The sequence below is a fragment of the Aotus nancymaae genome, unplaced genomic scaffold, assembly GCF_030222135.1.
Source record: "Aotus nancymaae isolate 86718 unplaced genomic scaffold, 86718_ANA_hifiasm-v0.15.2.pri h1tg000032l_0, whole genome shotgun sequence".
NCBI classification, from domain to species: domain Eukaryota; kingdom Metazoa; phylum Chordata; class Mammalia; order Primates; family Aotidae; genus Aotus; species Aotus nancymaae.
The window spans coordinates 22445684-22471289 of NW_026988445.1; the positions used below are offsets into that span (position 1 = coordinate 22445684).

Sequence of the window (25606 nt, forward strand, 5' to 3'; positions counted from 1 at the left end):
CTTTCAGTTTTACTGTCTTTCTGTTTCTAGAAAGACAACTTTCTACCCAGAAGCCAAGGATACTCCATACTAAGTATTTGAATGACGTGGTTTCCAGACTCTGTCATCAAACTCAATAAGGAGGTCAATTTAAGCAGCATGTAATTTAATCACAGTAGCATAGTTAGGCACTGTTTTAGATTATGAATCTTGAATGTATAGATTATTTTATTTGATTAGTCTCATTCAATTTGTGTGTGTTTATAATAGAAAAAAGTTATTTATAAACATATGATAGCAAATAAATAACATGGTACATTTCTCATTCAGTTGTAATAAACTTTTCTGCAATTTATGAGTGACTTAAAGATATGTGGAACCTATTGAGTCAGTCATTCTCTAGTTTTTTTTTCGAGACAGAATTTCATTCTGTCCCCCAGGCTAGAGTGCAATGGCGCAATCTTGTCCCCTACAAAAAAAAACACAAAAGCAAAAACAGAAACAACTAAGACGCCTTCCTGCATTTTTTGTGTTTTCTTCAAAGCACTCAACACCTTCTGAAGACTATGTATTCCTGGTCTGTTTATTGCCTTCCCATCCCCATCAAAGTGTAAATCCCAGGAGTGCATGTCTTTGGGTCTGTGGTATTCACTTGCTATACCACTAACATCCAAGACAATGCATGTTATGTACTAGATATTCAGGAAATATTTGCTGACTTGGAGGGACCGCAGGATGGAATTTACAGACCAAAAATGAAGGGGCTGAAAAATACCAAAAAGTCTGTTTCTGCTACTGTAGTCACAGGTCTGAACATACAGTAGAGCTTTTTTGTCTATTAAGTACAGCTGTCTTTGAATTTGCCTCTCTATTGTGGGGAAAAAAGGAATGTTTTTGAAAGGGAAAGTCAGAAAATGACCTTTTGGGTTCGGATATCATGCATCCTTGTTTGCCTGACGCAATCCAGGTCACAGCCTAATCACTGTTAGCTCCCCTCTTTTGCTGTCCCAAGTGTCCCAGTCTGGATGAGAAATTACATCGTCATCCCTAGTCATGGTGTCTTTGTGAATCAGATGCAACTTAGAGATTCAATTTATAGAAGGCAAAATGCACACATACAAAAATCTGGTATATCGTCTCTGATTTGAAGACTTAAAAGAAATCTTCTCTTTTTTTTTTTTTTTGAGTTAAATAACTTCCTTTTGTTTGAGTTCATTCTTGCTCTGTTACCAAGGGTGGAGTGCAGTGGTGTTGGTCATAGTCTCAGCAGCTTCCAGTGCTGGTTCTCAAGGGATCCTCCTGACTCCTGAGTAGCCAGGACCACAGTCACAAGCCACCATGCCTGGCTAATTAAAACATTTTTTTTTTTTTTTTTTTTTTGTAAAGATGGCTTCTTGGTATATTGCCCAGGCTGGCCTTGAACTCCTGACCTTAAATGATTCTCCCACCTTGACCTCCCAAAGTGTTGGGATTACAGGTGTGAGCCACCTCATCCAGCTCACACAACTTCTTTAGTGATTACAGCAGTCACACATTCTGAGAAGATACACTTTTTTTGGCAAGTAATCCCAGAACTGTAAGAGAAGGGCAAAGACCAGCAGGATCTATATAACTTGAGGATTACAGGGACCAGATGGAACATTCTGATAGTGAACCTGAGATCAGTACTGGTAGTACAACCTGATTACTTTCATGTGGTTTCTGAGATCAGGCCACACGTGAGCCCTGAGTTCATGGTGAAGCATTAACTCTTAAAACCACGTGGACCTGTAGAAGAGTCCTGGAACAGGAAACCTTAGAACTGTCCTTAGACCACTGAAAAAAGTACAAAGAGCAGCACAGCAAGAACACACAGAATGAGTCTAGTATTGCAGCATGCTGATTTCCACAGCTCTGCAAAAAGTGAGCCATATGTGACAAGAACAACATATTGAAAGCCTTGAAGTATCTGACAAAAAAGAAAAGTAGGCCAGGTGCAGTGGCCCACGCCTGTAATCCAAGCACTTTTGGAGTCTGAGATGGGAGAATCACTTGAGCCCAGGAGTTTGAGACCAGCCTGGGTAACATGGTGAAACCGTCTCTACAAAAAATAAAATAAAATAGCCTGGCGTGGTGGCTAATAGCCATAGCCAGCACACCTATAGTCCCAGCTACTTGGGAGGCTGCAGTGGGGGGATTGCTTGAGCCTGAGAGGTCAAGGCTGCAGTGAGCTGTGTTTGCGCCACTGCACTCCAGCCTGGGTGACGGAGCAAGATCCTGTTTCAAAAACAAAAAAAAAGTGTCCCAGATCTCACACAACAATGAGATTGGACAGGGTAAAGATAGAGGTAAATGAAAGTTAAATAACACCAGAGACCACAGAAGAAGCAGCAGCTAAACCAGCAAAATTTAATACTTGATAAGCTGGTGTTCACTGCAGCTGTTTACTCTGTTGATATGTGATGAGTAACCATGTTCTAGATTCTGTGTAGAGTAAATAATGAGAGAACCTGCATGGCCACAGACGCTTCTTCCAGAACAAGACGTAAATGGAGTGTGTGCATTGTAGGTATAAACACTCAATAAATTTTTTTTTCAGATGAGGAAATAGAAACAATATACCAAGATCAAAGATAAAAACTGAGATTATCTTTACACACTCATGGCCTGGAAATTTTGTTTTGTTTCTAATAGTCTACAGAAGTGTTTGTGTGAATGACAATTATATTGCATGTAAGGAAATTAATTACATCATTTATTGATTCTTGAGGTACAGGCTCTTAAAGCTCCAGCATGGATTGGAGGTGGATGGTATTAATGATACAGATATTTAAGTTTTGTTAATTTGTATGTAGTTTCCCCATAAGGGATATTTTTTTCCATTCTTTTGGGGGGTGGAGTTTAGTTCTTGTTGCCCAGGCTGGAATGCAATGGCATGGTCTTGGCTCACTGCAACCTCTGCCTCCTGGATTAAAGCGATTCTCCTGCCTCAGCCTCCCAAGTAGCTGAGATTACAGGCACCCACCACCATGCCTAGCTAATTTGTGTGTGTGTGTGTGTGTGTGTATTTTTAGTACAGACGAGGTTTCTCCACAATGGTCAGGCTGATCTCGAACTCCTGACTTCAGGTGATCCGCCCACCTTGGCCTCCCAGAGTGATGGGATTACAGGTGTGAGCTACCACCTGGTCCCCCTCTGGAAACTATTTAAGCATTGGTTAGGAAGAAATGCGTGCACCTGGGTGAATCCAGCTAATGCTTGGATCACTCTCAGGGTGTTTTGTTGGGGGTTGCCTTGATGATGTCTTCTCAGATGTGGGTCTCTAACTTGCCTGTAACTGTTGCACACTGTCTTTCCAGCAGACCGTTCCTAATTTAATTGCTATCATGTGACCTCAGTTCTCACAAAGGAATCTAAAATTTTAATCTTTCTTTATTTCTAGCTTTAATTACTTCTTTATATTATTCATTCTCTATCCAAACTGAACTCATTCCCTGAATATGCTATACTTTCTTCAGGTATATGTTCTTATATTCTTGCCACACTAATTCCTCAACTTAGAATTCTGAGCCTTTCAAAAGTTTACCCTACGCTTCTCTGCAAATGCCCAAGGAAGTGTCTTCCTTAAACCCTCTCACGATGCTCCCGGCCAGAAGTAATATTTCTGCTCATAGAGTTCCTTATCACTGGGTGTTTACATTTTCTTATTTTTGTCTCTCATTTTATAGTATATAGTGATTACTTGGTATGTATTTTACACATTTTATTTACATCAGAATATGGTTTTGTTCAATGTCCATTCTTTAACCAACATCACATTGTCTTGATTACTGTAGCTTTATAGTATGTCTTTTTGGAGACAGAGTCTTGCTCTGTTGCCAGGCTGGAGTACGGTGGCATGACCTCGGCTTACTGCAACCTCCATCTCCCAGGTTCAAGTGATTCTCCTGCCTCAGCCTCCCAAGTAACTGGTACTACAGGCACATGCCACCACACCCAACTAATTTTTGTATTTTTAGTAGAGATGGGGTTTCACCGTATTGGCCAGGATGGTCTCGATCTCCTGACCTTGTGATCTGCCTGCCTTGGCCTCCCAAAGTGCTGGGATTACAGGCATGTGATCTCAGCCTATAGTAAGTCTTGAAGTTGTATATGTCTCTGACTTTGTTCTTTTCAAATATTGTGATTATTCTGGGTCTTTTGCCTTCCCATATAAATTTTAAAATCATTCTGTCAAAATCTACAAAATAACTTGCCGAAATTTTGATTGTGATTGCACTGAATTGTTAGAATCTTCTAAAAAATTTCTTTATTCCTCTGTGTACCCACCAGTTTTTCATAGTAGGCAGACCTAAAATTTATTTGAGTTTATTATTATATGAAATGTATTATTCATAATAGATCTAGCTGGAATTTAAGAGTAGTAATTAAGTTGATTTTTTCTATTAATATTAGCTAAGCAAAAGTTTCATCATTATTCATGACTGATGATTTCTTTCCTTATATTTATTGTAATGACCTTTTTTTTTTTTTTGAGACAGAGTCTTCCTCTGTCACCCAGGCTGGAGTGCAGTGGTGTGATCTTGGTTCACTGCAACCTCCGCCTCCTGGGTTCAAGCGATTCTCCTGCCTGAGCCTCCCAAATAGCTGGGACTACAGACACCACACTCGGCGAACTTTTTTTATTTTTTAATAGAGACGGGGTTTCACCGTGTTAGCCAGGATGATCTCGATCTCCTGACCTCATGATCTGCCCGCCTCAGCCTCCTGAAGTGCTGGGATTACAGGCGTGAGCCACCACACCCGGCCCTGTGATGATTTTTAAATCATACATTGAATTCATACCCATTCCTAGAAGTGGTACTCTAAGCTGAATGTTTTCCAACAAAGTCCATCTGTTATGTCTAACACTAAATTTATCAATATATTTTAAAATGTTTTATGTTAGGATTAGTCCCCCTCATTCTTTTCCCCCACCCCCAAATTGTTCTTATTCTTCTTGAATATTTATCTCCCAAATGAAATTACTTGTGGTATTTAATTTAACTTAGTAATTCTGATAAGTAGCTTCCATGGAAGAGACTTACTGTATTATTTACTTCGCACCCATCCATCCACCTGAATTTCTTAACATTAAGGTTTATGCAAGAACCACTTTAACATATTCTGTGCTTAGAGAAAGATGATATTGATAATTTTGAGTTAGTGCATATCCAGGCTGCGTGCGGTGGCTCGTACCTATAATCCCAGTACTTTGGGAGGCTGAGGTGGGCAGATCACTTGAGCCCAAGAGTTCGAGACCAGCCTAAGCAACATGGTGAGACACTGTCACTACACAAAAACATTTAAAAAGTATCCAGGTGTGGTACAAGGTGCCTGTAGTCCCAGCTACCTGAGAGGCTGAGAGGTGGGAGGATTGCTTGAGTCCTGGAGGTCAAGGCTGAAGTGAAAGCTACTACTGTTACTATGCTCCAGCCTGGGTGAAAGAGAGAGACTCTACCTAAAAAAAAAAACAAAAAAAGGATTTAATCAGAATATATTATATTTAAAAAGAAATATGATCGAGGTATTGGAAACTTCTGAGGACTTCTGAAACTTCTAGGACTTGAAGAGACCCAAATCCCAGCAGTAAGAGAAGGGCACTGAGGTAGGTCTAACATTTTTTATACCACTTTTCCCTTTGGGGCATTTGCTGAGTATTCATTTGGGCAGAGATTAAGACAGAGGCGCCTGCAAAGTTTATGTAATCTCCAACCTGACAATGTAGGCAGAATTTGAGGGTACAAGATTTTGAAGGAAAAGGAGATAGAAATAAGGTTTATACTCTGAAAAGGCTTTCCTTTTAAGCTATTTCTTTGTTGTTTGTTGGTTTTAAAAAAATCTATTTTATTTTATTTTATTATTATGAGACAGGGTCTCATTGTCCAGGCTGGATTCGAACTCCCAGTCGCAAGCAATCTTCCTCTCAGGTAACCTGTATAACTGGCATGCACCATTATTCCAGATCATTTTTCTGTTATTAACCTTTGGGAAGCAAGCTAAGAAGCTTAGCAGAAAGCGGATCAAAAGCTCAGCAGTATAATAAGATGTGATTATCTATTCTATGAAACAATACTAATAATGTCTTGTGAGGTCTAATTTTGTGCTAGGAGGCAAAAAATTGTATTTCAGCAGTCGTCAAGGAGTTGGGGTCTTGTCAAGGAGTTGGGGTCTTGTCAAGGAGTTGGAGTCTCTAATCATTCCAGGCTCTCATTTGGAATCCTTGGAAGTTATAAATGCTAGGAGAGAGGGTGAACTGGAGATGGGCTGAGTCTTGCTAAGTCTGAAACCCAGCCTTCAATCTACTCAGCTGCAATTGAATTGATGTTATCTGTCCATCATCTAGTGCTAGACAGAGGTACATCTTTTTGGGAGGAAGAAACAGAATTAGCTTGTATACAAATTTTAATACACAGTATCTGATGTGCTGTTAAAAATATTATTAGACATATAAGGAGTCAGGATCAAGAGATAAAAAAAATCTGACAGTTGAAGTAGACCCACAAGTGATTCAGATATTGGAATTATCAGTCATAAACCTTAAAACAATGGTGGAATCTACAATGAAAAAAATCAAATGGAAATTCGAATATTGAAAATCACAATAAATAAAGTAAGAACTCAGTTTAACAGCAACTGAGACAGTGTTGAAGGAAGGATTAGTTTAACAGCAACTGAGACAGCATTGAAGAAAGGATTCATGAATTGAAAAATACGTTAGTTGAAAATATCCAGACATATGTGGAGAAAAGAACATTGAAAATAAAGGCAAAAAATCATAAAAGATTAACTCTAGTAATAAAATCTAACATACAAGTAACTGGATTCCCAAACTATGATTTATTTGGAACCATAATAATTTTTTTTTAAAATTAACTTGAATACATTAACTCACAGATTCAAGATCACTGGCAATCCTCAGAAATATTAATATTTGTAAAACCACACTCTGGTGTACCATAGTAAAAGTACCAAAAACGAGAAAAATAAAAAATCTTAAAAGTAGCTGGAGGAGGAAACAAAATTGAAAATCCATAATAAGACTGTATCTGATGACACAATAGAAAAATCTGAACCAGGAGACAAAGGCATGATATCTTTAATGTTGTGAGGAAAAACAATCACTAACTCTGTATTATAGCTACATGAAATTTCCTTTAAAAGTGAGCTTGAAGTAAAGACATTTCCAGACAAATAAAAATTGAGATATTTTAATATAGGAGACGGGGTTCTTCAGCCAGAAAGGAAGTAATACCAGATTGAAAAAAGTAAATGCAGGAGGGAAAGAAGACTAAGTAAATATATGGCCAAATGTAAATTAATGCTAACTACACAAGATAATCATATTAATGCATTGTGGGGTTTAAAATATATGTGCAATTAAAATGCGCAATGATAATAACACAAAAGATGGGAGAGTAGAAATTGTCAAATATGTTCAAAGATCCTTTTTCTGGAACATAGTGAAGTTACTGATTTATATTTATAATGAAAGAGTTAATCACAATGGAAGATTGTTAAATGTCATGGATGCACGTGCAACCTCTAGGGTACTAACTGAAAGAATAATAAAGCATAACCAACAACTTTCCAGAAGAAAAACGGAATATCAAAATATTTGATTAAAGGAAGGAAGGAAGGAAGGAAGGAAAAGAAATAAGAACGTAAGGGCTGACTCTGTTCTTTTATTATTATTATTATTTTATTTTTGAGATGGAGTCTCATTCTGTCACCCAGGCTGGAGTGCAGTGGCACAGTCTCGGCTCACTGCAACCTCCGCATCCTGGGTTCAAGTGATTCTCCTGCCTCATCCCAAGTAGCTGGGACTACAGGCATGTGCCACCATGCCTGGCTAATATTTGTATTTTTAGTAGAGACGGGGTTTCAGTTTGTTAGTTAGGATGGTCTCAATCTCCTGTCCTTGTGATCCACCCACCTCAGCCTCCCAAAGTGCTGGGATTACAGGCGTGAGCCACTGCATCCAGCTGAATCTGTTCTTAAATTAGATTATGGTGATGGTTCACTACTCCGTAACTATACCAAAAGCACTGAAATTGTGTACTCTAAATAAATGAACTTTATGATATGTAAATTGTATTTCAATAAAGCTATATAAAGAGAACAGGAGACCAATAGACTACAAGTAATATAATGTGATACAAATAACTATATAATAAATATAAACTCATATTTCAAGAATAGAATTAAATGTAAATAGACTAAATACTTCAATCAAAATTCATGGATTGTCAGATTTTATTAAACAACTGCATTGTGTGCTGCTTACCAGAGATATACTATAAGACTGTCTTTCAGAAAGAATAAAAGCGATAGGATAGGCAAAGTTGTATATATGGTAAAGTTGAATCTAAAGAAAGCTGGTATAACTATATTAATATCTGAGAAAGGGCCAGGCGCTGTGGCTCACACCTGTAATCCCAGCACTTTGGGAGGTAGAGGCGAGTGGGTCACTTGAGGTCAGCAGTTCAAGACCAGTCTGGCCAACATGGTGAAACCCCATCTCTACTAAAAATATAAAAAATTAACCAGATGTGGTGGTGTGCACCTGTAATCCCAGCTACTTGGGAGGCTGAGGCGGGAGAATAGCTTCAACCCAGGAGGCAGAGGTTGCAGTCAGCTGAGATCACACCATTGCACTCCAGCCTGGGTGACAGAGTGAGACTCATACCGAAAAAAAAAAAAAAAAAAAAAAAAAAATCTGATATTGGAGAAAGAATTTAGGGTGGAAAGTATTGTGAAAAATCAAGATGGACATTTCTCTATGATAAAAAAAGTCAGTTTATAAGAAAAAATAATTCTGAATTTACATGACTAATAATACAGCTTTCAAACTTATAAAAGCAAAAACTGACAAAATTATCAGGAGAAATCAAACAGCAGTCAATGTATAAGACCACACTTCTCACAGTATTACAGTAATCAGGCAAATAAATCAATGAGGATACAGAAAATCTAAACAGCATGATTAATTAACATATTGACATTTATAGAACACTGCACCATATGCTGAAAAAGTACACATTTGTGTTAAGCGCAGATGGAGCATTTACCAAAATTGATTATGGAGGAAGTATAAGCAAATTTCAAAGGTTTGAAATAAGAGCTTATGCTTTTCTCATAATAGAATTATAGGGGAGGGACAGCGGGGGGTGGGGAGTTGGGGAGAGAGAGCATGGGGAGAAATGCCAGATATAGGTGATGCGGAGGAGGGCAGCAAATCACACTGCTGTGTGTACCTATGCAACAGTCATGCATGTTCTTCACATGTACCCCAAAACCTAAAATGCAATAAAAAAAAGAAATAAGTAACAAAAGGATAAATTGAAAATCCATAAGTCTATGAATGAACAAGTTAATCACAATGGCAAATTATAAGATATTTAAATTGGATAATAGTGGAAAACATGAGACATATCTAAAAATGATTAGAGGGAAATTTTTGGCCCTAAATACATAAGAAGAACTGAATAATCAATCATCTAAATATCTCAAGAGGTCACCAAAGAAAAATATTAAACCTGAAAACTGTAGAAAGAAGAAATAATAAAGAGCAGAATTTATGAAGTAGAAAGAAACATAAATCATCCAAGCCAATAGCTGGTTTTTTGAAAAGACTAATAAAATTGATGAGCCCTTGGAAAAAATGAACACAAAAAAGAGGAATATAAAATTAACAAAAGTAGGAATGAAAATAGGAAATCACTTGTAGAACCTCCAAACAATGAAAAGATAATAAGAGAATATTGTGAATAGCTTTATTCCAAAGAAATTAAAACTTTCTAGAAACAATATAGTGTTAACAAAATACAGTTTACCAACCCTAACACTAGAAGTGGGAAATATCAACTGTCTTATATTTATTAAATAAAATGAATTAATTATTAAAGCCTTCTCACAAAGAAGTCCAGGCCCAGATGGCGTTACTGTTGAATTCTACCACACGTAAAAGGAAAAACTAATACCAATCTTAAACTCTTTCAGAATACTTCCCAATTGATTTTATGAGACCAACGTAACCCTGATCCTAAACTATGACAAAGACCTTGCCAAAAAAAAAAAAAAAAGAGGTATAGACTAATACTCATCAGAGACCATAGATGTGGAAATCCTCTACAAAAAATAAGCAAATCTGTTCCATTGATGTATCAACTCAATAGCCTGTTACAACCAAGTTGGGATTCAACACCAATTACTGTCATTTACCTTATTAAGAGAAGAAAAAGAAAAATATTTTCACTATAAAAACATTTTTAAATATTAAGCACCTATTTATTGCAATATTAGTAAGTTGGCATGTAAGAAAAGTTACTTAAACTGATAGAAATTATCTATCAAATGGAAAACTAGTGAAATCTTGAATTCTTTCGGGGCAATGTTGAATAAAGTTGGGGAAAGTGGGTACTTTTAGAATTAAAAAATGAGCTTAGCAAAGTCACAGCTCACTATAAATAATTCAGTTACATTTTTATATTCTAGTAAAAAGCAATTACAAAATCAAAATAAGTCAGTCCACTTGTTAGTATAATAAAACAACATGCATTTAGGAATAACTCTAATAAAAGATGTGCAAACCTTTACACAGAAAAGTGAAAACATTTTGAGAAAAATAAAGATGACCTTAAAAAAAGGATAAATATATCATGTTCATATATTGGGAGGCTCAGTATCACAAAGATGACAGTTCTCTTCCAATTGATCGGGTAGGTCGGTGCAATCTCAATCAAAATCCCTGCAGGTTTTCTTTTTGTGTGCATGAAAGTTGACAAAGCCAGTTCTAAATGAAGAAGAGCAAGATTATCAAACACAACTTTCAAGAACAAAGTTAGATACTTTGACTACTGGATATCAAGACTTATTTTAATGATACAATAAGACCATTTGGTATTAGGACAGAGATAGAAAAATAGACCAGGATAGAGTTCTTAAGTAGATCCGCACATTTGTCTCTTGACACATTAGTAAATGACAATGCCTTGCTAATGGGGAAAAGACTTATTTTTTAATAAATGGTCATTTGGATAGGTATACGAGGATGGGTAGGGGAGACAAATGTTAACTCCCTACCATCTTACATAAAAAATCAATACCAGGTGTGTTGTAGCTTTCAGGTAAAAGGCAAAATAATGAACTTTCTAGAAAATTTAGTAGCTTTAGTAGCTTTGTGTCATTTTATTTTGTTGTAGAAGATTTGTGTGTAATACTTTTATATGTCATTTGTTTTCTAGTTTGTGAAATGCAGATGATAATGAGTGTATAGCTCAAAACCTGCCACGTGGTAACTGCTTTAACTTCATGGAGTTATCCATCTTAAACAGTAAAATAAAGTTAATCAATTTGAAAGAAGCAACCAAACTTTTTTTTAAAAAAATTTATGGAATAGTTCATGTTTATGTGCCCTAAATTTATAATTAAAATATGAATGCACAAGGTGGGTGGATCACTTGAAGTCAGGTGTTTGAGACCAGCCTGGCCAACATGGTGAAACCCCGTCGCTACTAAAAATACAAAAATTAGCTGGGTGTGGTGGCGGGCACCTGTAATCCTAGCTAACCAGGAAGCTGAGACAGGAGAATCTCTTGAACCCAGGAGGTGGAAGTTGCAGTGAGCTGAGATCGCGCCACTGCATTCCACCCTGGGTGACAGAGTGAGACTCTGTCTCAAGAAAAAAAAATGCAAAAATACAGATGTCATTTGACTTATCTGCCTTTCATATACTGATTTAATTTAAAAATGATTACTTTTATATTAAACTCATGTCCTCTCTGCTAAATCAAGTTGGTGTTTAAATAATTATTGTTTCTTTTAAAGGAAATTTTTTCATATTTAAAATGAAATTGCTCTTTTTATTAGCATTAATATGATATTTAATTTCCCACAGCTATTAAAATAGTCATATTCTTTAAAGTAATAAAATCCATATGTATTTTTAAAATTCCACATACTTGGATAAGTTATTGGAAAAAATGTGCCTTCGTCTTACATGTTTTATAGGTTTGTAATTGCTTAAATTCTAAAATTGGCTAGGTTTACTGTAAATTTTGTATTTCCTTTTCTTGATTAGCTCCAGTTGAATCATTCTCCTCTTCACTGTTTGCAGGAATTTAATTAAATGATTCTTGTTAAGAAGAAAAAGAGACGTGTCATGAAATCATTCTGCATTGCTTATACATGATAACAACTTTATCGTATGTTAGTCTTTTAACTGTGTGGACCATTTGTCTTGTCTTGTGTGTCTAGCTGATGATTCACTCTCAGCGCATGCTGTTGCTAAGCCTTTCTTTGGGTATTTGGATATTCTGTTTATTACATTATTGCTCCTATTCTTGCTCCTTGAGGAACTGTGTTTGTTTTTTGTAATATAGAACATTAAAGAGCTTCTGTTACTATTATTAGTAACTGTGACTCTTGATTAAAATTCTTTCCTCTGGAAAAATTTCATAACTTTATCTTTGCACTGATGGGAGAGTGTGTGTGTGAGTGTGTGTGTGTGTGTGTGTGAATGTGTATGCATGTGTGAATGTCTAACATGCAGAAGTGAACTTGCTGATGGCAAAATACGATGTCTTTGATCATCACTGATAGGACTAAAAATATGGCATGTTCTGTTTTCCTGACAAATATGAAAAGGAAGTCATTGATTTTTTTTTTAGATTTTTTTGGGGAAGAGAATAAATATAAAAATTTGTCCTTTTAGAGATAGAAAAATGCACAACAACTGCACTGTGCTGGACATGCCTTTTTTACTTCCCTTTGCCCCAGGATATAAAGAAATGGATCCGTCATTCCAATAGGTTAGTGTTTAAAAGGAGATCTTCAACAACTTTCTAATAGCAACAAACTATCTTGAAAAATTTGTAGTGAAAATCAGGCCTTCCTGCTCAGTTAAGTGTTTTTCTTAAATAATAACAGTGTGTTTTTAAAATGCAAAGGAGGAAGTAAATTTAGGACACTTTTCCCTGAAGACTAAGTAAATCACCAAAGAAGCCAAAATGCTCGGTTACAGGTAACCTATTGAATTTCATTAGGGCTTCATAACATTCTACCTGTATATTTAGGTTGATATCTTAAATATCACTTTATAACATTTTAAAAAGAATCACTCTGTATGTTGCATTTTATGCACAGTGCTTCCCCGAAGCTTGCTTGCCAAGGCATTGGAGATTCCTAGCTGATATCCCAAGATTTCTGCCTAAGTAGCATTAGCTTCTTACCTAATTAATGAGTTTTGTAAGGAAAAAAAAATACAAATAATCTGTCATACAGGAAGGGTGTGAAGCAAACCACAGTTTCCACAGGACACCAAGTATACATGCTATAGATGGGAGGTGAGTTAAGAAAACTTACCTTTGAGACTGAGTATGTCTCTCAGTGTTGACATTTTAAATTCTGATTTAGTCTTTGTTGACATATGGCTTTTTTGTTTGTTCTATTTACAATGTATGTATGATTATAGTCATGTTTTAAAGAGTCACATAATGATTGAGACTAACATTCATTTATAAATACAACTTTAAAAATAATTTGATTCCCATATAACTTCAGAACTATTTGTTAAGGCATGCCTTTATGTTGTGAAACTTTATGAAATGCTAGAAAGATTAGAGTAAGAGAAATTTGAAGTGTCATGAGAGAAATTGTAGTTAGATACTGTGTCTCTAAATTGTTCTTTTTAATTAAATCGATTTTTATAGTTAGAGGAGAGTGGTAGTCTTCAATCGGAAGGCCTATTGCATTTGAGAATTAGAGAAGTGTTCATGTTTGCTTTTGAATACATTGGATTTTCATTATTTCATGTACCTGATGCATTTCCAGCCTAATGCCTTTTAGAGTTCTGATTACTAAATTAATTGTTATTTTTATTTAGTGAGAGTAAATGTTGTAAATGAAAAACTTGAATACAGTGTTTACACTTTAGAATTGGAAATAGATGGTGGTGCAAGGACCAAATTGATTTTAATTCATTTAAATGATAGTAATTGAAACATTGCTAGGTATTTGTTTGTTTGTTATTTATTTTGGCTTTTTCTTTCCACAGCAAGTTGATGTGGAAAAATGGGTATGTGTTTCCATGTATTTGCAAAGAAATTGTGATCTAAAAGTGCATGCTTGCTATTGCCTCTAATCTTTTATTTTGCTTCCTAGTGTGGCTTGTACTATTAGTGTTCAAACTAACTGCTTTGTTGTCATGAACACGTGTTTTACAGGTCTCTAATGAGAGCCTTATGTTTCTGGTTTTGCTTCATCTGAAATGGGGCATATTAAAGTACTTTCCATCCCTAGAACCATATAGCTTTTATATAATTGGTTTTGTAATTATTATGTGCTTCTGGCCAACAGAAAGGTGCTTATTATTCATACTGTATATCTTTTTCAAAAAAAACCTGAACTGTTTAATCTCAAAATTCCACCTTAGCCTTATATTTTTGCATGTACTATAGAAGAAGATAATTATATATATATATAGTCATAGAACCTTTTTTTTTCCTCTCTCTCTCTTTTTGGTATAGACAGAGTCTTACTATGTTGCCTGGGCTGATCTTAAACTCCTGGGCTCAAGTGATCCTTCTGCCTCAGCCTCCCAAAGTGCTGGGATTACACACAGGTGCCACCATGCCCAGCTCTGTATAATCTTAAGCAGTGAAGGTGAATGACTCTATCGTGTAGAAAAAGGCTGTTATGGGATTCTGGAGGCGAATTCTTAGGGCCTATGCTGTCACAAGTTGTGCAAATAAGTTATGTTGCTTCTTTTGGTATCAGTTTCCTCATATGTTAGAAATAAATAAAGGAGAGAAGAAATACACCAAGGTGCCTTTCAATACTTAACACACCGGGATTCTGAATGGAAATTAAAGTCTCCCCAAGACTGATACTCCTACTCCACTTTTTCCCAAGAGTCTAAAACAGTGAGGTTTTTCATTGTTGAAATGTTTTGTTTTTATTTGCTCTGTGACATACATGATAAATCCTTTAAGATGGACTTCACTGATAGCTTCATTTTATCTTCATTATTTTTCTGGTCTTAGGATCCAATTTTCTTGATGCAATATTTTGAGAACTGTGCTATCTTTTCAGTGCCCTTTCAGCCATGTTTTCCAACAATTTGATGTTCACTTATCTGTTTTTGATTTTTTTAGCCCTTTAAAGACAGGAAACTTTTGTTTTTTAATTTACCATTTGGTACTGACCTTCAAGAACTACGACTTCTATGTTCTATTGCTGAGAATAACTTAAAGTCTTCATCTCTCTCTTTATAACTCTCTTTATAACTGAACTACTGTTACTTTTGATTAACTGTTTGTTTTTGACATTTCCTCCCTTTGTCTTTGATTATAGTTAAAGTGCTGATCCAGGCTTCACATTTGTCTTGTCTTAGTGAGGGAAGCCTGCTTTCTTCTCAGAACACGTACGATGCCTCCTTGTCCTGACTTCCCTAGTATCAGCATCCTATAACATAGCCCTGTGTCCTTTCCACCTCTGCATCCCTTCACTTCCATTACGCTGTTTCTGTGCCATATCTGGATTGGTATTGACCAGCCACTCCAGCTGCTTTTAATTCTTTTGTAAATATAATTTGGCAGTAAATAAAATCATCTTTTCACCATTGTCTAAAAGTCTTCCCCTCTGTTCTTCTGCAGATTTTGTTACTTTTTGATCTGCCTCACTGTGTTGTTTTTATTGTTTATTCCTATAATAATTTATTTTTATTAAGTTTATTTGTAAATTATTGTAGTAGAGATTGCCTTCCAGTTCTGAGAAAATATTTCAGGTATTTTCTTAGTTTAAAAACCATGAGGCTTATGTTTGGCAGTGACTGACTTTATAATCTTTACGTAGACTCTTTATTGGCCATAATCTCCTTGTTTGTAGAATTAGAATCTACATTACTCCTTTTTTTTTTCTTAAATGTTACTATTATGTCAATGCTAAAACATACTGATGCCAAAATATATGTTTATTTAGAAGTCATGTAATGAAAAGATTCTACTGGGTTTTAGACTACTGATGATCAGTATGTGTAAATGTTTCAACACATTTTAGACTGGAGCTATTCCTTTCTTTGAAGATCTATCCAGTTCAAATGTTATGCTTTGGCCATTACAAATTTGAAATTCTACTGTTACAGATAGACCTTGAAGGCCAACAGAAAATAACTTAATCCTCTACCCACCTAACTCAGGACTATTCAGACTGCTCTGTGGGGCTGAGCAGTCTCTCTCTCTCTCTTTTTGGTATAGACAGAGTCTTACTATATTGCCCGGGCTGGTCTTAAACTCCTGGGCTCAAGTGATTCTTCTGCCTCAGCCTCCCAAAGTACTGGGATTACACACAGACTCCCAAAGTGCTGGAATTACACACAGAGCAAGAGACTCCTCTGTCCCTTGGATTAAATTAGAACCCATCCCATGACCTTTTTCCTATTCCAAGAGTGAAATACCCCACAGACATTTCAAGTCATACAGATCTCGTTTCAGTAATTAAAATGCCCAAACCTGTATCATAGGCGAGCTTGAAGTTAATTCAAGTTAACTTGTCTGGGATGGAGCTGGAGGGAGGGACATCTGGGAAGCTGTTTCTTGCTTGCCCCGCCGGGTTCCTCACTCCCTACTTGGTACCCGGAGATTCTGCCACTCTCAGGTGCTGTGGGAAGGAGATAGAAGAGAAAGCTTGGCAGGAAAGGTCTGCTTTGATCATGTATCATGCATTGGGCTTGCCAGGTTTCTAATGCTGACTTTCTCTGTGGGCGCTTCGCACTGGTCTTTCAGGAAGCTTCCATTTCCAGAAATCTCTGACCTGTGGTTCTCTTGTTGCAGACAAATGTGTCTCCACTGGCTGGTCAGTGGTGATTCCTTCCTCTTCCTGGGAGCTCTTGGTGGCCTCTGAAACAATCCCAAGCTGGCTTTGTCTGGTATGGCCTCCATTTGCTTCTCAGCAGTGTGATCACTTCCCAATTGCGGCCCTATAGGGCTATACTCAGCCTTTTGCCTCTCGATCTCCAGGCATAGTCAAACACCAGTTTGTGGTGTCCCAGCGCCCAGGGACATCAGGTATCCCTGAAGCCACCCTTGCTAGGTTTGAAGTGAGGGCAGCTTGGGAGGCAGGCAGAATTTCAGGGCCACATGCACTTCTCTCATAGAAACTGTCTCTTTACTGCCTGGCCTTTAATGACACGTGGAGGTGGGCAGTCAGCTAAGGGCAGCCAGTGGATTTGCAGCCACCCTCTTTGGCATCCTTGCTTAGGTGGCATATGAAATATGTTTTGGAACATGATAGAACAGGTGCTTCTCCACTTAGAATGGGATTATAACCTGAAAAACCCATCAGAAGTTGAAAATATCATAAGTTAAAAATGCATGTAATACACCTAACCTACAGAACATTATAGCTTAGCTTAGCCTCCCTGAAACGTGCTGGGAACACTTACATTAGCTTACAGTGGGGCAACATCAGCTAACACAAAGCCTATTTTATAATAAAGTATTGAATATCTCATATAATTTATTGAATGCTATACTGAAAGTAAAAAACACAGTGGTTGTATGGGTACTCAAAGTACAGCTTCTGCTGAATGCAAATCGCTTTCACACTGTTGTACAGTTGAAAAATCATAAATAGAACCATTGTAAGTCAGGGACCTTCTTGTGAATCTCCTTCGGAGACGGGTCATTGTTTTCCTTTGGGACAGATGTCCTGTTTTAAGTTCTGCTGTACTTGCTTGTCTAGAGTGCGTTTACCACTGCCAACTTAAGACCTTTGGGAGCCTTACAAAACTTAAATAAATATTGAAATTAAAATGGCTTCTGTATAAATCTTCTGATAATATAATTCTGGATAGTTTCATCAAAGGTCCATCAATCACTTTCTCTTTCTTTCCCTTTTTTTTTTTTTTTTTTTTTTTTGAGATGGAGTCTCACTCTGTTGCCCAGGCTGGAGTGCAGTGACTCAATCTCGGCTCACTGCAACCTCTGCCTCCCTGGTTCTAGCAATTCTCCTGCCTCAGCCTCCTGAGTAGCTGGGACTACAGGCATATGCCACTATGTCAGGCTTATTTATTTATTTTTTTGTGTGTTTTAGTAGAGATGGGGTTTCACCATGTTACCTAGGCTGGTTGCAAACTCCTGAGCTCAGGCAATCCCGCCCACCCCGGCCTCCCAGAGTGCTGGGATTACAGACCTGATCTTTCTCCTTTTTTCCCTCCCTCCCTCCCTCCATCCCCTTTGCCTTAATTCCCTTCCTGCCTTCATCTCCTTCCTTCTCTCCCTCATCAATATCTCTTTGAGCAGCTGTGCAGCTGTTTAATCCTAAGCCCACTCAGTTATCAAATGCTGCTCGTTACACTTTAAAAGAGAATGAAACTTCTGAGTACTGAATAAGAAAGTAACTAATGGTCGTTTCTGTGTACTCCACCCCCAGCCTTTTTCTAACCTGTAGCTTTAGTTTCCAATGTGGAAGCCTAGGATTCAGGTCATGAGTAGGGCTGAAAACAACAAAAGGATGAAAGAGACTATGAAATTGTTGTCTGTGAAACATTGTCTATCGACTGAATGATGTCTTACACATGCAATTTCTTTTAAAAAATACTGGGATGCTGTTGGAATTGTTAAAATTCATAATCATTTCAAATGTTTCTAACCAGAGAGTTGTTTACAAATGCATTTTAACACACGGCTGCTATTATGTGAGGACCTGCAAAATGCTTTCATGCTGTCAAGGTTCATTCATGTTTGAAATGGTTTTTAAAACTTTATGGAGTCTTCTGTAATCTGATATGGGCAATTTTTTATGTGTAGGTGGTGATTTGAATATAGGGCAAGCTTTATATGTCTTCAGGACATTATTATCCATTTGCCCTCTGTAGAAATCAATGTGTTGTTTTTGATTTAGAGAAATTCTCTATCGAGACAAGCTGGGAAATGAGGAAAGCCCTAGATGCCTCTTTTACTTCATGTTTTAGGCATTTATGCAGCTCTTTGCTTTATAAATGTGTTACAGAGATAAAATGTGAGAACTTATAGTAGCTTATTGGAATCATTTATTTTTCTTTACCCTTCTAAAGAAGAACTAGATAATTATATGTACATATATACGTCAAATTTATTATTCTCAAAAGAAAAGACATTCCATTTAACTACTGTCTGTACAGAGCTGTTGATAGGTTGAAGAAAAAAAAAACCAGTTGCTACAAATCTGCCAAAAAATAGAATGAATCCTTTTTAAAAGTATCTGCATCTCACATAATTAGATTTCTGTGATGGTCATTAATATGAGTGACACAAGGGCATTTCAGTGGAATGTTTTATGACTATAATTGCTTATTCATGGGCTGATAGACAAGCCTCTTTCAGATGATTTCTGTACTTGTAATCAACATGTCTGTCTTTTCAGAACATCTTGGACATTTTCAGCAGGGGAACCCTAGAAAGTTAAGCATTTCCATAGGATATATAGAGACACTTTTTAAGACAGGGTCTTGCTCTGTCACCCAGGCTGGAGTGTGGTGACATAATCACGGCCCATTGCAGCCTCAACCTCCCGGGCTCAAGCGATGCTCCAACCTCAGCCTCCTGAGTAGCTGGGAGTACAGGCGTGCACCACCATGCCTAGCTAACTTTTTAATTTTTTTGTAGAGACGGTGTTTCACTATGGTGCACAAGCTGATCTTGAATTCCCGGGCTCAAGCAGATTCTCCTGCCCTGGCCTCCCAAAGTGCTGGGATTTACAGGCATGAGCCACTGGACCCAGCCAGATAGTTTCATCATAAGTTGAGATTTTTCAACCTCATATGCTATTAGATAGTGTATATTGATACATGTTTGGAACTTGGAATTGTTATTGTTAATTTTTTTCTCTTAAAAATTGTTGAGACCATCATTAATTAACTATAGCTACCTAGAAATCCAATTTTTGGTGGTGAAATAACTTTCTTTCCTCAACATAATGAAATTTACCTGCTATTTCCTCACAAAGGAGAGGTTGCCAATTGGAGAACTATGGAGAATCTCACTTAGCATCTTGATAACATGGAGAGGAAAAGATGGCAAAAAGGCTTACATTTGATGCATATTTTGTGTGCAGAGTAGGGTATTTTGCCTCCTTAATAGAAACTTCATGCTAGAATGACTTCTGAGGTGATTCTGAAATTGTTGCATTTGATAATCCTTTTTAATGGCAGGTCCCCAAATGTTTGGCGCTTTGTCACTAAATCCTTATCTATATAATTTTTGAGGAGGCATTTCAATAAAAGTTTCTTTTTAACGTTCTAAGATAGGTCTTTAGAAGTGTTACTTTTTAAAAATCAGTTTTTAGTTCATTAAACTGAAATATCAGTTTTAAAAAATCAAGGTTGAACTGAAAGCCATCATTAGGATGGAGGAGCTTTTCCACATCACCCGAATTACTGTTTCCTTCTTTGCACCAAGAACAGATTAAATATGCATTCTCTTGATACCCAGTATTCACTAACAATTGTCAGAGTAAAGTATTGCTATTTGATTTTTCTATTCATGATCATTTGCATTTGCTAGGAAAATTCCTTAGGTCTTTTAGATCTACTACACTGAGTGGCTTATGCTTATAGAGAAAAGATGATTCTGCTTCTTTTTGTCATCCATTTGCCACCCAGGGCCATCTACATGTGAAAATGTAGCGAGAGCAATTTCTCTTCCTGGCTTCCATGTTAATGGAGCATGTGCCCTCAGCTTTTGCTTGTATTTGGAGCTTCCTCTGATCTGTCAATTCTGGATTAATCTAAACCTGGGATGCTGAGTTACTGACACTTGCAGTGTTAGCCTAAAGAACTAAAATTTCCACTTCTGTGTTTCTGTGCAAATTGATCGTCATCCAAAAAGTTCTAAGACAGAAAGCAGGTTGGAATCCATGCTGTGTGCCTGTCCTGTAATTGCCCATATAGTCATCCCTTACTCTATTTCATGTAATGAAATTTTAGCTCTTGTCTATTGAACTTCTCATGAGTGAAATACATCAAATAATTAATTTATTAAACTTATTGTAAGCACAAAAATTACATTCTTCACACCCAAAGAGGCTGCTTTCTTCAATATTTATCTTTTTGTGTTTTTTCTACTTCCTAACATATCCATTTTTAAAGGATTTTTGTTGTTACTCTTTTTTGGTTTGTTGCTTTTATCATACAGAAACAGTGCTTACATTGAATTAAACTAACATACTCATCTTTTTTGTTTTAATGCACTTTGCTTTCTTCTTTGCCCTTAATTGATCTTTTTGAATGTTTCCTGATGCTATAATTTTGGTAACATCTAGCACTTAAACGAAATTGAACAAGAAACTATTTGTACAGAGAGTTAATGTCAATAATGCCACTAATACCACAAATAATCTTTCATGTTCTTGATTATCTTTTGAAAATGACATGTGTGTATTACATCTGCTCTTCTTTCTCATTCTACAGAAGGATATTTCAGCATTTGCTAATTTTCAGTAGTCATTCTATTTTATCGTGTACGTAGATTGCTCTCCTCTGTCTTATTCTTCCAGCAGTCAGACATGACTTAGCAATGCAGAATAGCAGACCTCAGTCACTTGGCTTACCACTCTTTTTTACTGTTAATATCCTAGTTTTAAAGCAGTTCAACTTAGATACCTGAAAAAATCAGGCTGAAAATGTTTTCTAAAGAAGAATCTCCCATACCTAGCTTAATTTAAAAAAAAAAAGTCTCATGAAGAAAATATCTCTTACAATCCATGTACTGTACCAAACTGTTAGGTTTTTGTGTTTCTTTGAAAAAGGCTTAATAATGATTTTGCCTAATTCTTTAGTGATATTTCTACCATTAGTGAGTCACATGTAGGAATATGATTGGTCAGTTTTCAATATGGAAAGAAAGTTTTCTAATATTATTTATGATTAATATCAGTTACAAAAATGTAACTAAACAGCCTGTATTTTCTAAGCTAAGGATGAAAGCTTCTTTACAGTTTTTCCTTAAAATTGCAATATTGAAAATAAAAGAATTAGTTTCAATAGAATTTCCCTTTAGTAATGTACATGTTACTATGTAAATATGTTTCAGAGAGAAGTTGTAATATTTACAAGTATCTATATTAGAAAACTTTTCCTTGCTGTTTTTCTTACAAGTAGTGTCTCTATGCATATTTTTTTCCCATAGGACTTAGACGTCAACCTGACAACTAAATTCAGCCCTAAGTTTGGAAGTACATTTTTTTCTTTCATACTCTCTCATCTGGATAACTCTCCTAGGAATAAGAAGTCAAAGAAACTTTAGAGGTCTAAAGAAAAATGAAATTATTTGTAAATACGCATATACACACATACATGCATACACATGTATACATATTATGTTTTGTAGAAAAAAGGGCTATTATAATATAATTTATGAAAGGAGACTGTGTCATTTTAAGAGAAAAAGAAATGTTTTTGTGATTTTTCTTTGAAATTCACCTTTCACAATATTCAGTGTCTAAGAAATTGCTTACTGTTATTTTGCATGAAATGAGAGCCGCTCATTGCAGCATATTAGTTTACAATCTGCCTTACCTGTTTTAATCTACTGTTTTTATTAAAATTGGTTGGGTTGCTGTTTGTTTCTATCACTACATTTTTATGCAAAAGATGAAAGTTTGTTTTTTTAAAAAGCATTTTCAGAGGACCAGTTGTTAAGATTATATCTTTTTGGTGCTTAAATAGGTTGTAAATGAAATCACTCGTTAAAGTAGAGCAGCATGTTTTCACAGAGAAAGGAAAACTGATGTAAAAACATTTTTAAAGAGTTTTGCTTGCTACAGCTTCCTCTAGCATGTAGTTGGTACTAAGTTTTGCTGCGATAACACAGTGAATGTTTTTTTTATGTTTATTGTTTATATAGCTCCATTTAGGATAATGGAGCCTTTATAAATAAGAGATATTTTTAAGTAAGTCTTTGATATGTATATTTAATGTTTCCTCTCTTTTCCTTATGCCCCTACAGAAATTCATGATGAAGGTAAGACATCTTAATAAATATATGATGTATATATATATATATATATATATATATATATATATATGGCAGATATATTACTATATATGGATTATATATGTATATATGCTTATTAGTGTATCTTATAACATATATATATAAAACTGTATATCAGCTATATATATGTGATATTTTGTATGTTTTATATATGGTTATACAGATTTGTTTTACTTTTGAATCCATGTAACTTTTCTTAACCTGCTTTTAAAAAGTTTTTAAAAATTAAACTTTGGAACTTTTAAATTTAGATAAATCACGTTTAGATTTAGCAACTCAACAAACAACATTTGACATTTTTGGGTCATATTGTAACATATTACATTTAATTAGCTAACGTTAAGAATTTCTCTTATTAAAACAATTTTAATAGCTTGCGATTTAGAATGTTCACTCTGGGGATTATGTTGACTTTGCCTTTATGCACTTTTGTATGAATACAATGGGAAGTTCTTCCACTGGGAAATTAGGAGAGGCACCAAGAAACTACTTCTCCTTACTCTAGGAGAAGTGACAGTAATTCAGCCAGCCCCTTTTCATTTCTCAACTAAATTGGAAAAGTGAAAATATTGTAAAAATAGACAAATAAAAAGAAAAGAGTAAAGCATGTGGGCACGTCATTGAAGGAATATGTAAGGGACAAAGAGGACCTGAATATGGTCATTTTAGGGTACACAATAGAAAATTTTTGTTTCATTTTTGTATGCCCACTACATTTCTCCCACAATATTTATGGGGTTTAATTTTTTTTATCTTAAACAGCAAGAAACAATGGGTAGGTAGAAAAATTTATCGATATTCAGTTAATAAAGGCTTCATAGAATTTATAATTTTGAAAGAAATAGACTATGAGAACTATTAAATCAAAATTCCAAACATAAATGGAAAAGGTTGCTTTGAAGAAAGGAAAGTGTGTTCTTGCTAGTCGGTTAAATCCATCATGTTTTATAAAACTCTGAACCGGATGCATTGAGGGATACCCTAAACTGGACCCATTCATTAACAGTAAGAATTTGACATTTTGGAAGGGATTACAGAACAGAGCATTTTTTGAAGCTGTCTGTCAACCAGGACATGGAACATCTTCCAGAATTTCAAATAACTCGAGCTTTTATTTTTTCAGTAGAAAATATTATGATTACATTGTGAAGAGAGGATGTTAATCCCTGAATTAGACATATCATGGAACAATAGTTTGGGTTGGAAAAATATTTAAAAACAGCAGCAAAATAGGACTATTTCCTCTCCTTGCAAATACTAATAACTAACTTATGATTTTGGATTGGAGAAAATGTAGGTTTTCATGCTAAATCTGCATTTGCTATATTTGTTTAATCTCATTCTTAATCCCGCTGTATGATACTGTACGGACTTCCCCTTGTGGAAGGGTGAATGAAATGGTCGCCTGAAACAGACATCTTAAGGTCTCTTGTGAGAAGAAATGGATATAAAAACCAGTGCAAATAGAAAGATGATGTAGAATTAGTTAAAACCAGGTGCCTAAAATAATTAGGCCTCCAGTTCTTTTAACTTCGACGCCAGAAGGCCAGTAGTTATTTTCACACTTGCAATGGATGATCTGGAAAGGTTAGAATTGGATTAAGGGGAGGGCATATGCATGCAATTACAGTAATTTAAGTCACTTACACGGAAAAACATGCTGAATTTAATCTCGCTTTCGCCTTTCAATCATGCTTTGCTTTGGGTTTTGTATGGAAAAGGCATTAACTTCTTAGAACCAGATGGATGCTTTCTTGTTGTGGGAGTCTATTTCTGCTGGTTGGTGCTAAACAGTGATGCATTGAATGCTAAACAGTGATGCATTTCCTAAGCCTGATCTGTTCCCTGAGGAGACTTTCCATGAAGACACCATCCCAAGTAAGCCAGTCTATGTCCAATGGATGTCTTGACAATGTTCCACCGGCCTTTTCAGGCACATTTATCTTGAACTGAGGCCAGGATTCTCATTGATCGTTACTATCCTCCTGTGACCCTGTTGTGCGATTCACTACTTATTTTAGTTTTTAAGAGACAGGGTTTTGCTCTGTCACCCGGACTGGAGTACAGTGGCATGAACATAGCTCACTGTAACCTGTAACTCCTGGGCTCAAGTGATCTTCCCACCACAGCCTCCTAAGTAGTTAGGATTACAAGCATGAGCCACTTTGCCTTGCTCTGGACTGCCTGTATTTCAAAAACAGAGCCAAAAACAAAAAAAGCAAACCAGAAAGAACAAAATACAGAGCCAGTAACTTTCATGTGTGTGTAAACCTCTTTGGTCATACACACACACACACACACACACACACACACACACACGTATTATATATAAATGAAATGTGTAGGCAAAGCTTTATAGTAGAAGAAGCACTTTCTGGATGACCTCAAGATCTTGTCCTTCACTTAAAAAAAAAATTTTGTTTTGACTAGTGTGGCTGTTCAAGTGGACTTAGTAGCTTTGGAACTGAAATCTGGTAGGAAAAGGTGAGCTTCTTTCAAAGTAATTCAAACCAGGCAATGTAAATAAAATTGTTCTTGGCCACAATAAATCAAATGTGGTATAGAAAAAATCAGCA

The 25606-nt window shown here is 36.1% G+C and overlaps 1 protein-coding gene across 6 annotated transcripts in view; it reads left to right on the top strand.

The window, feature by feature from the left end:
* Positions 1 to 25606, top strand: part of RYR2 (ryanodine receptor 2) — a 784705-nt gene that overhangs the window by 295806 nt on the left and 463293 nt on the right. For 5 of the 6 annotated variants that reach the window (XM_064383629.1, XM_064383631.1, XM_064383632.1 and 2 more), the window contains exon 1: positions 22977 to 22997. In XM_064383629.1, coding sequence (XP_064239699.1) covers positions 22989 to 22997 — 9 coding nt within the window. In that variant the 5' untranslated portion in view covers positions 22977 to 22988. Of the gene's footprint in view, positions 1 to 14053; positions 14075 to 22976; positions 22998 to 25606 lie in introns of those variants that run through there. The other variant, XM_064383634.1, reaches the window with a different exon arrangement.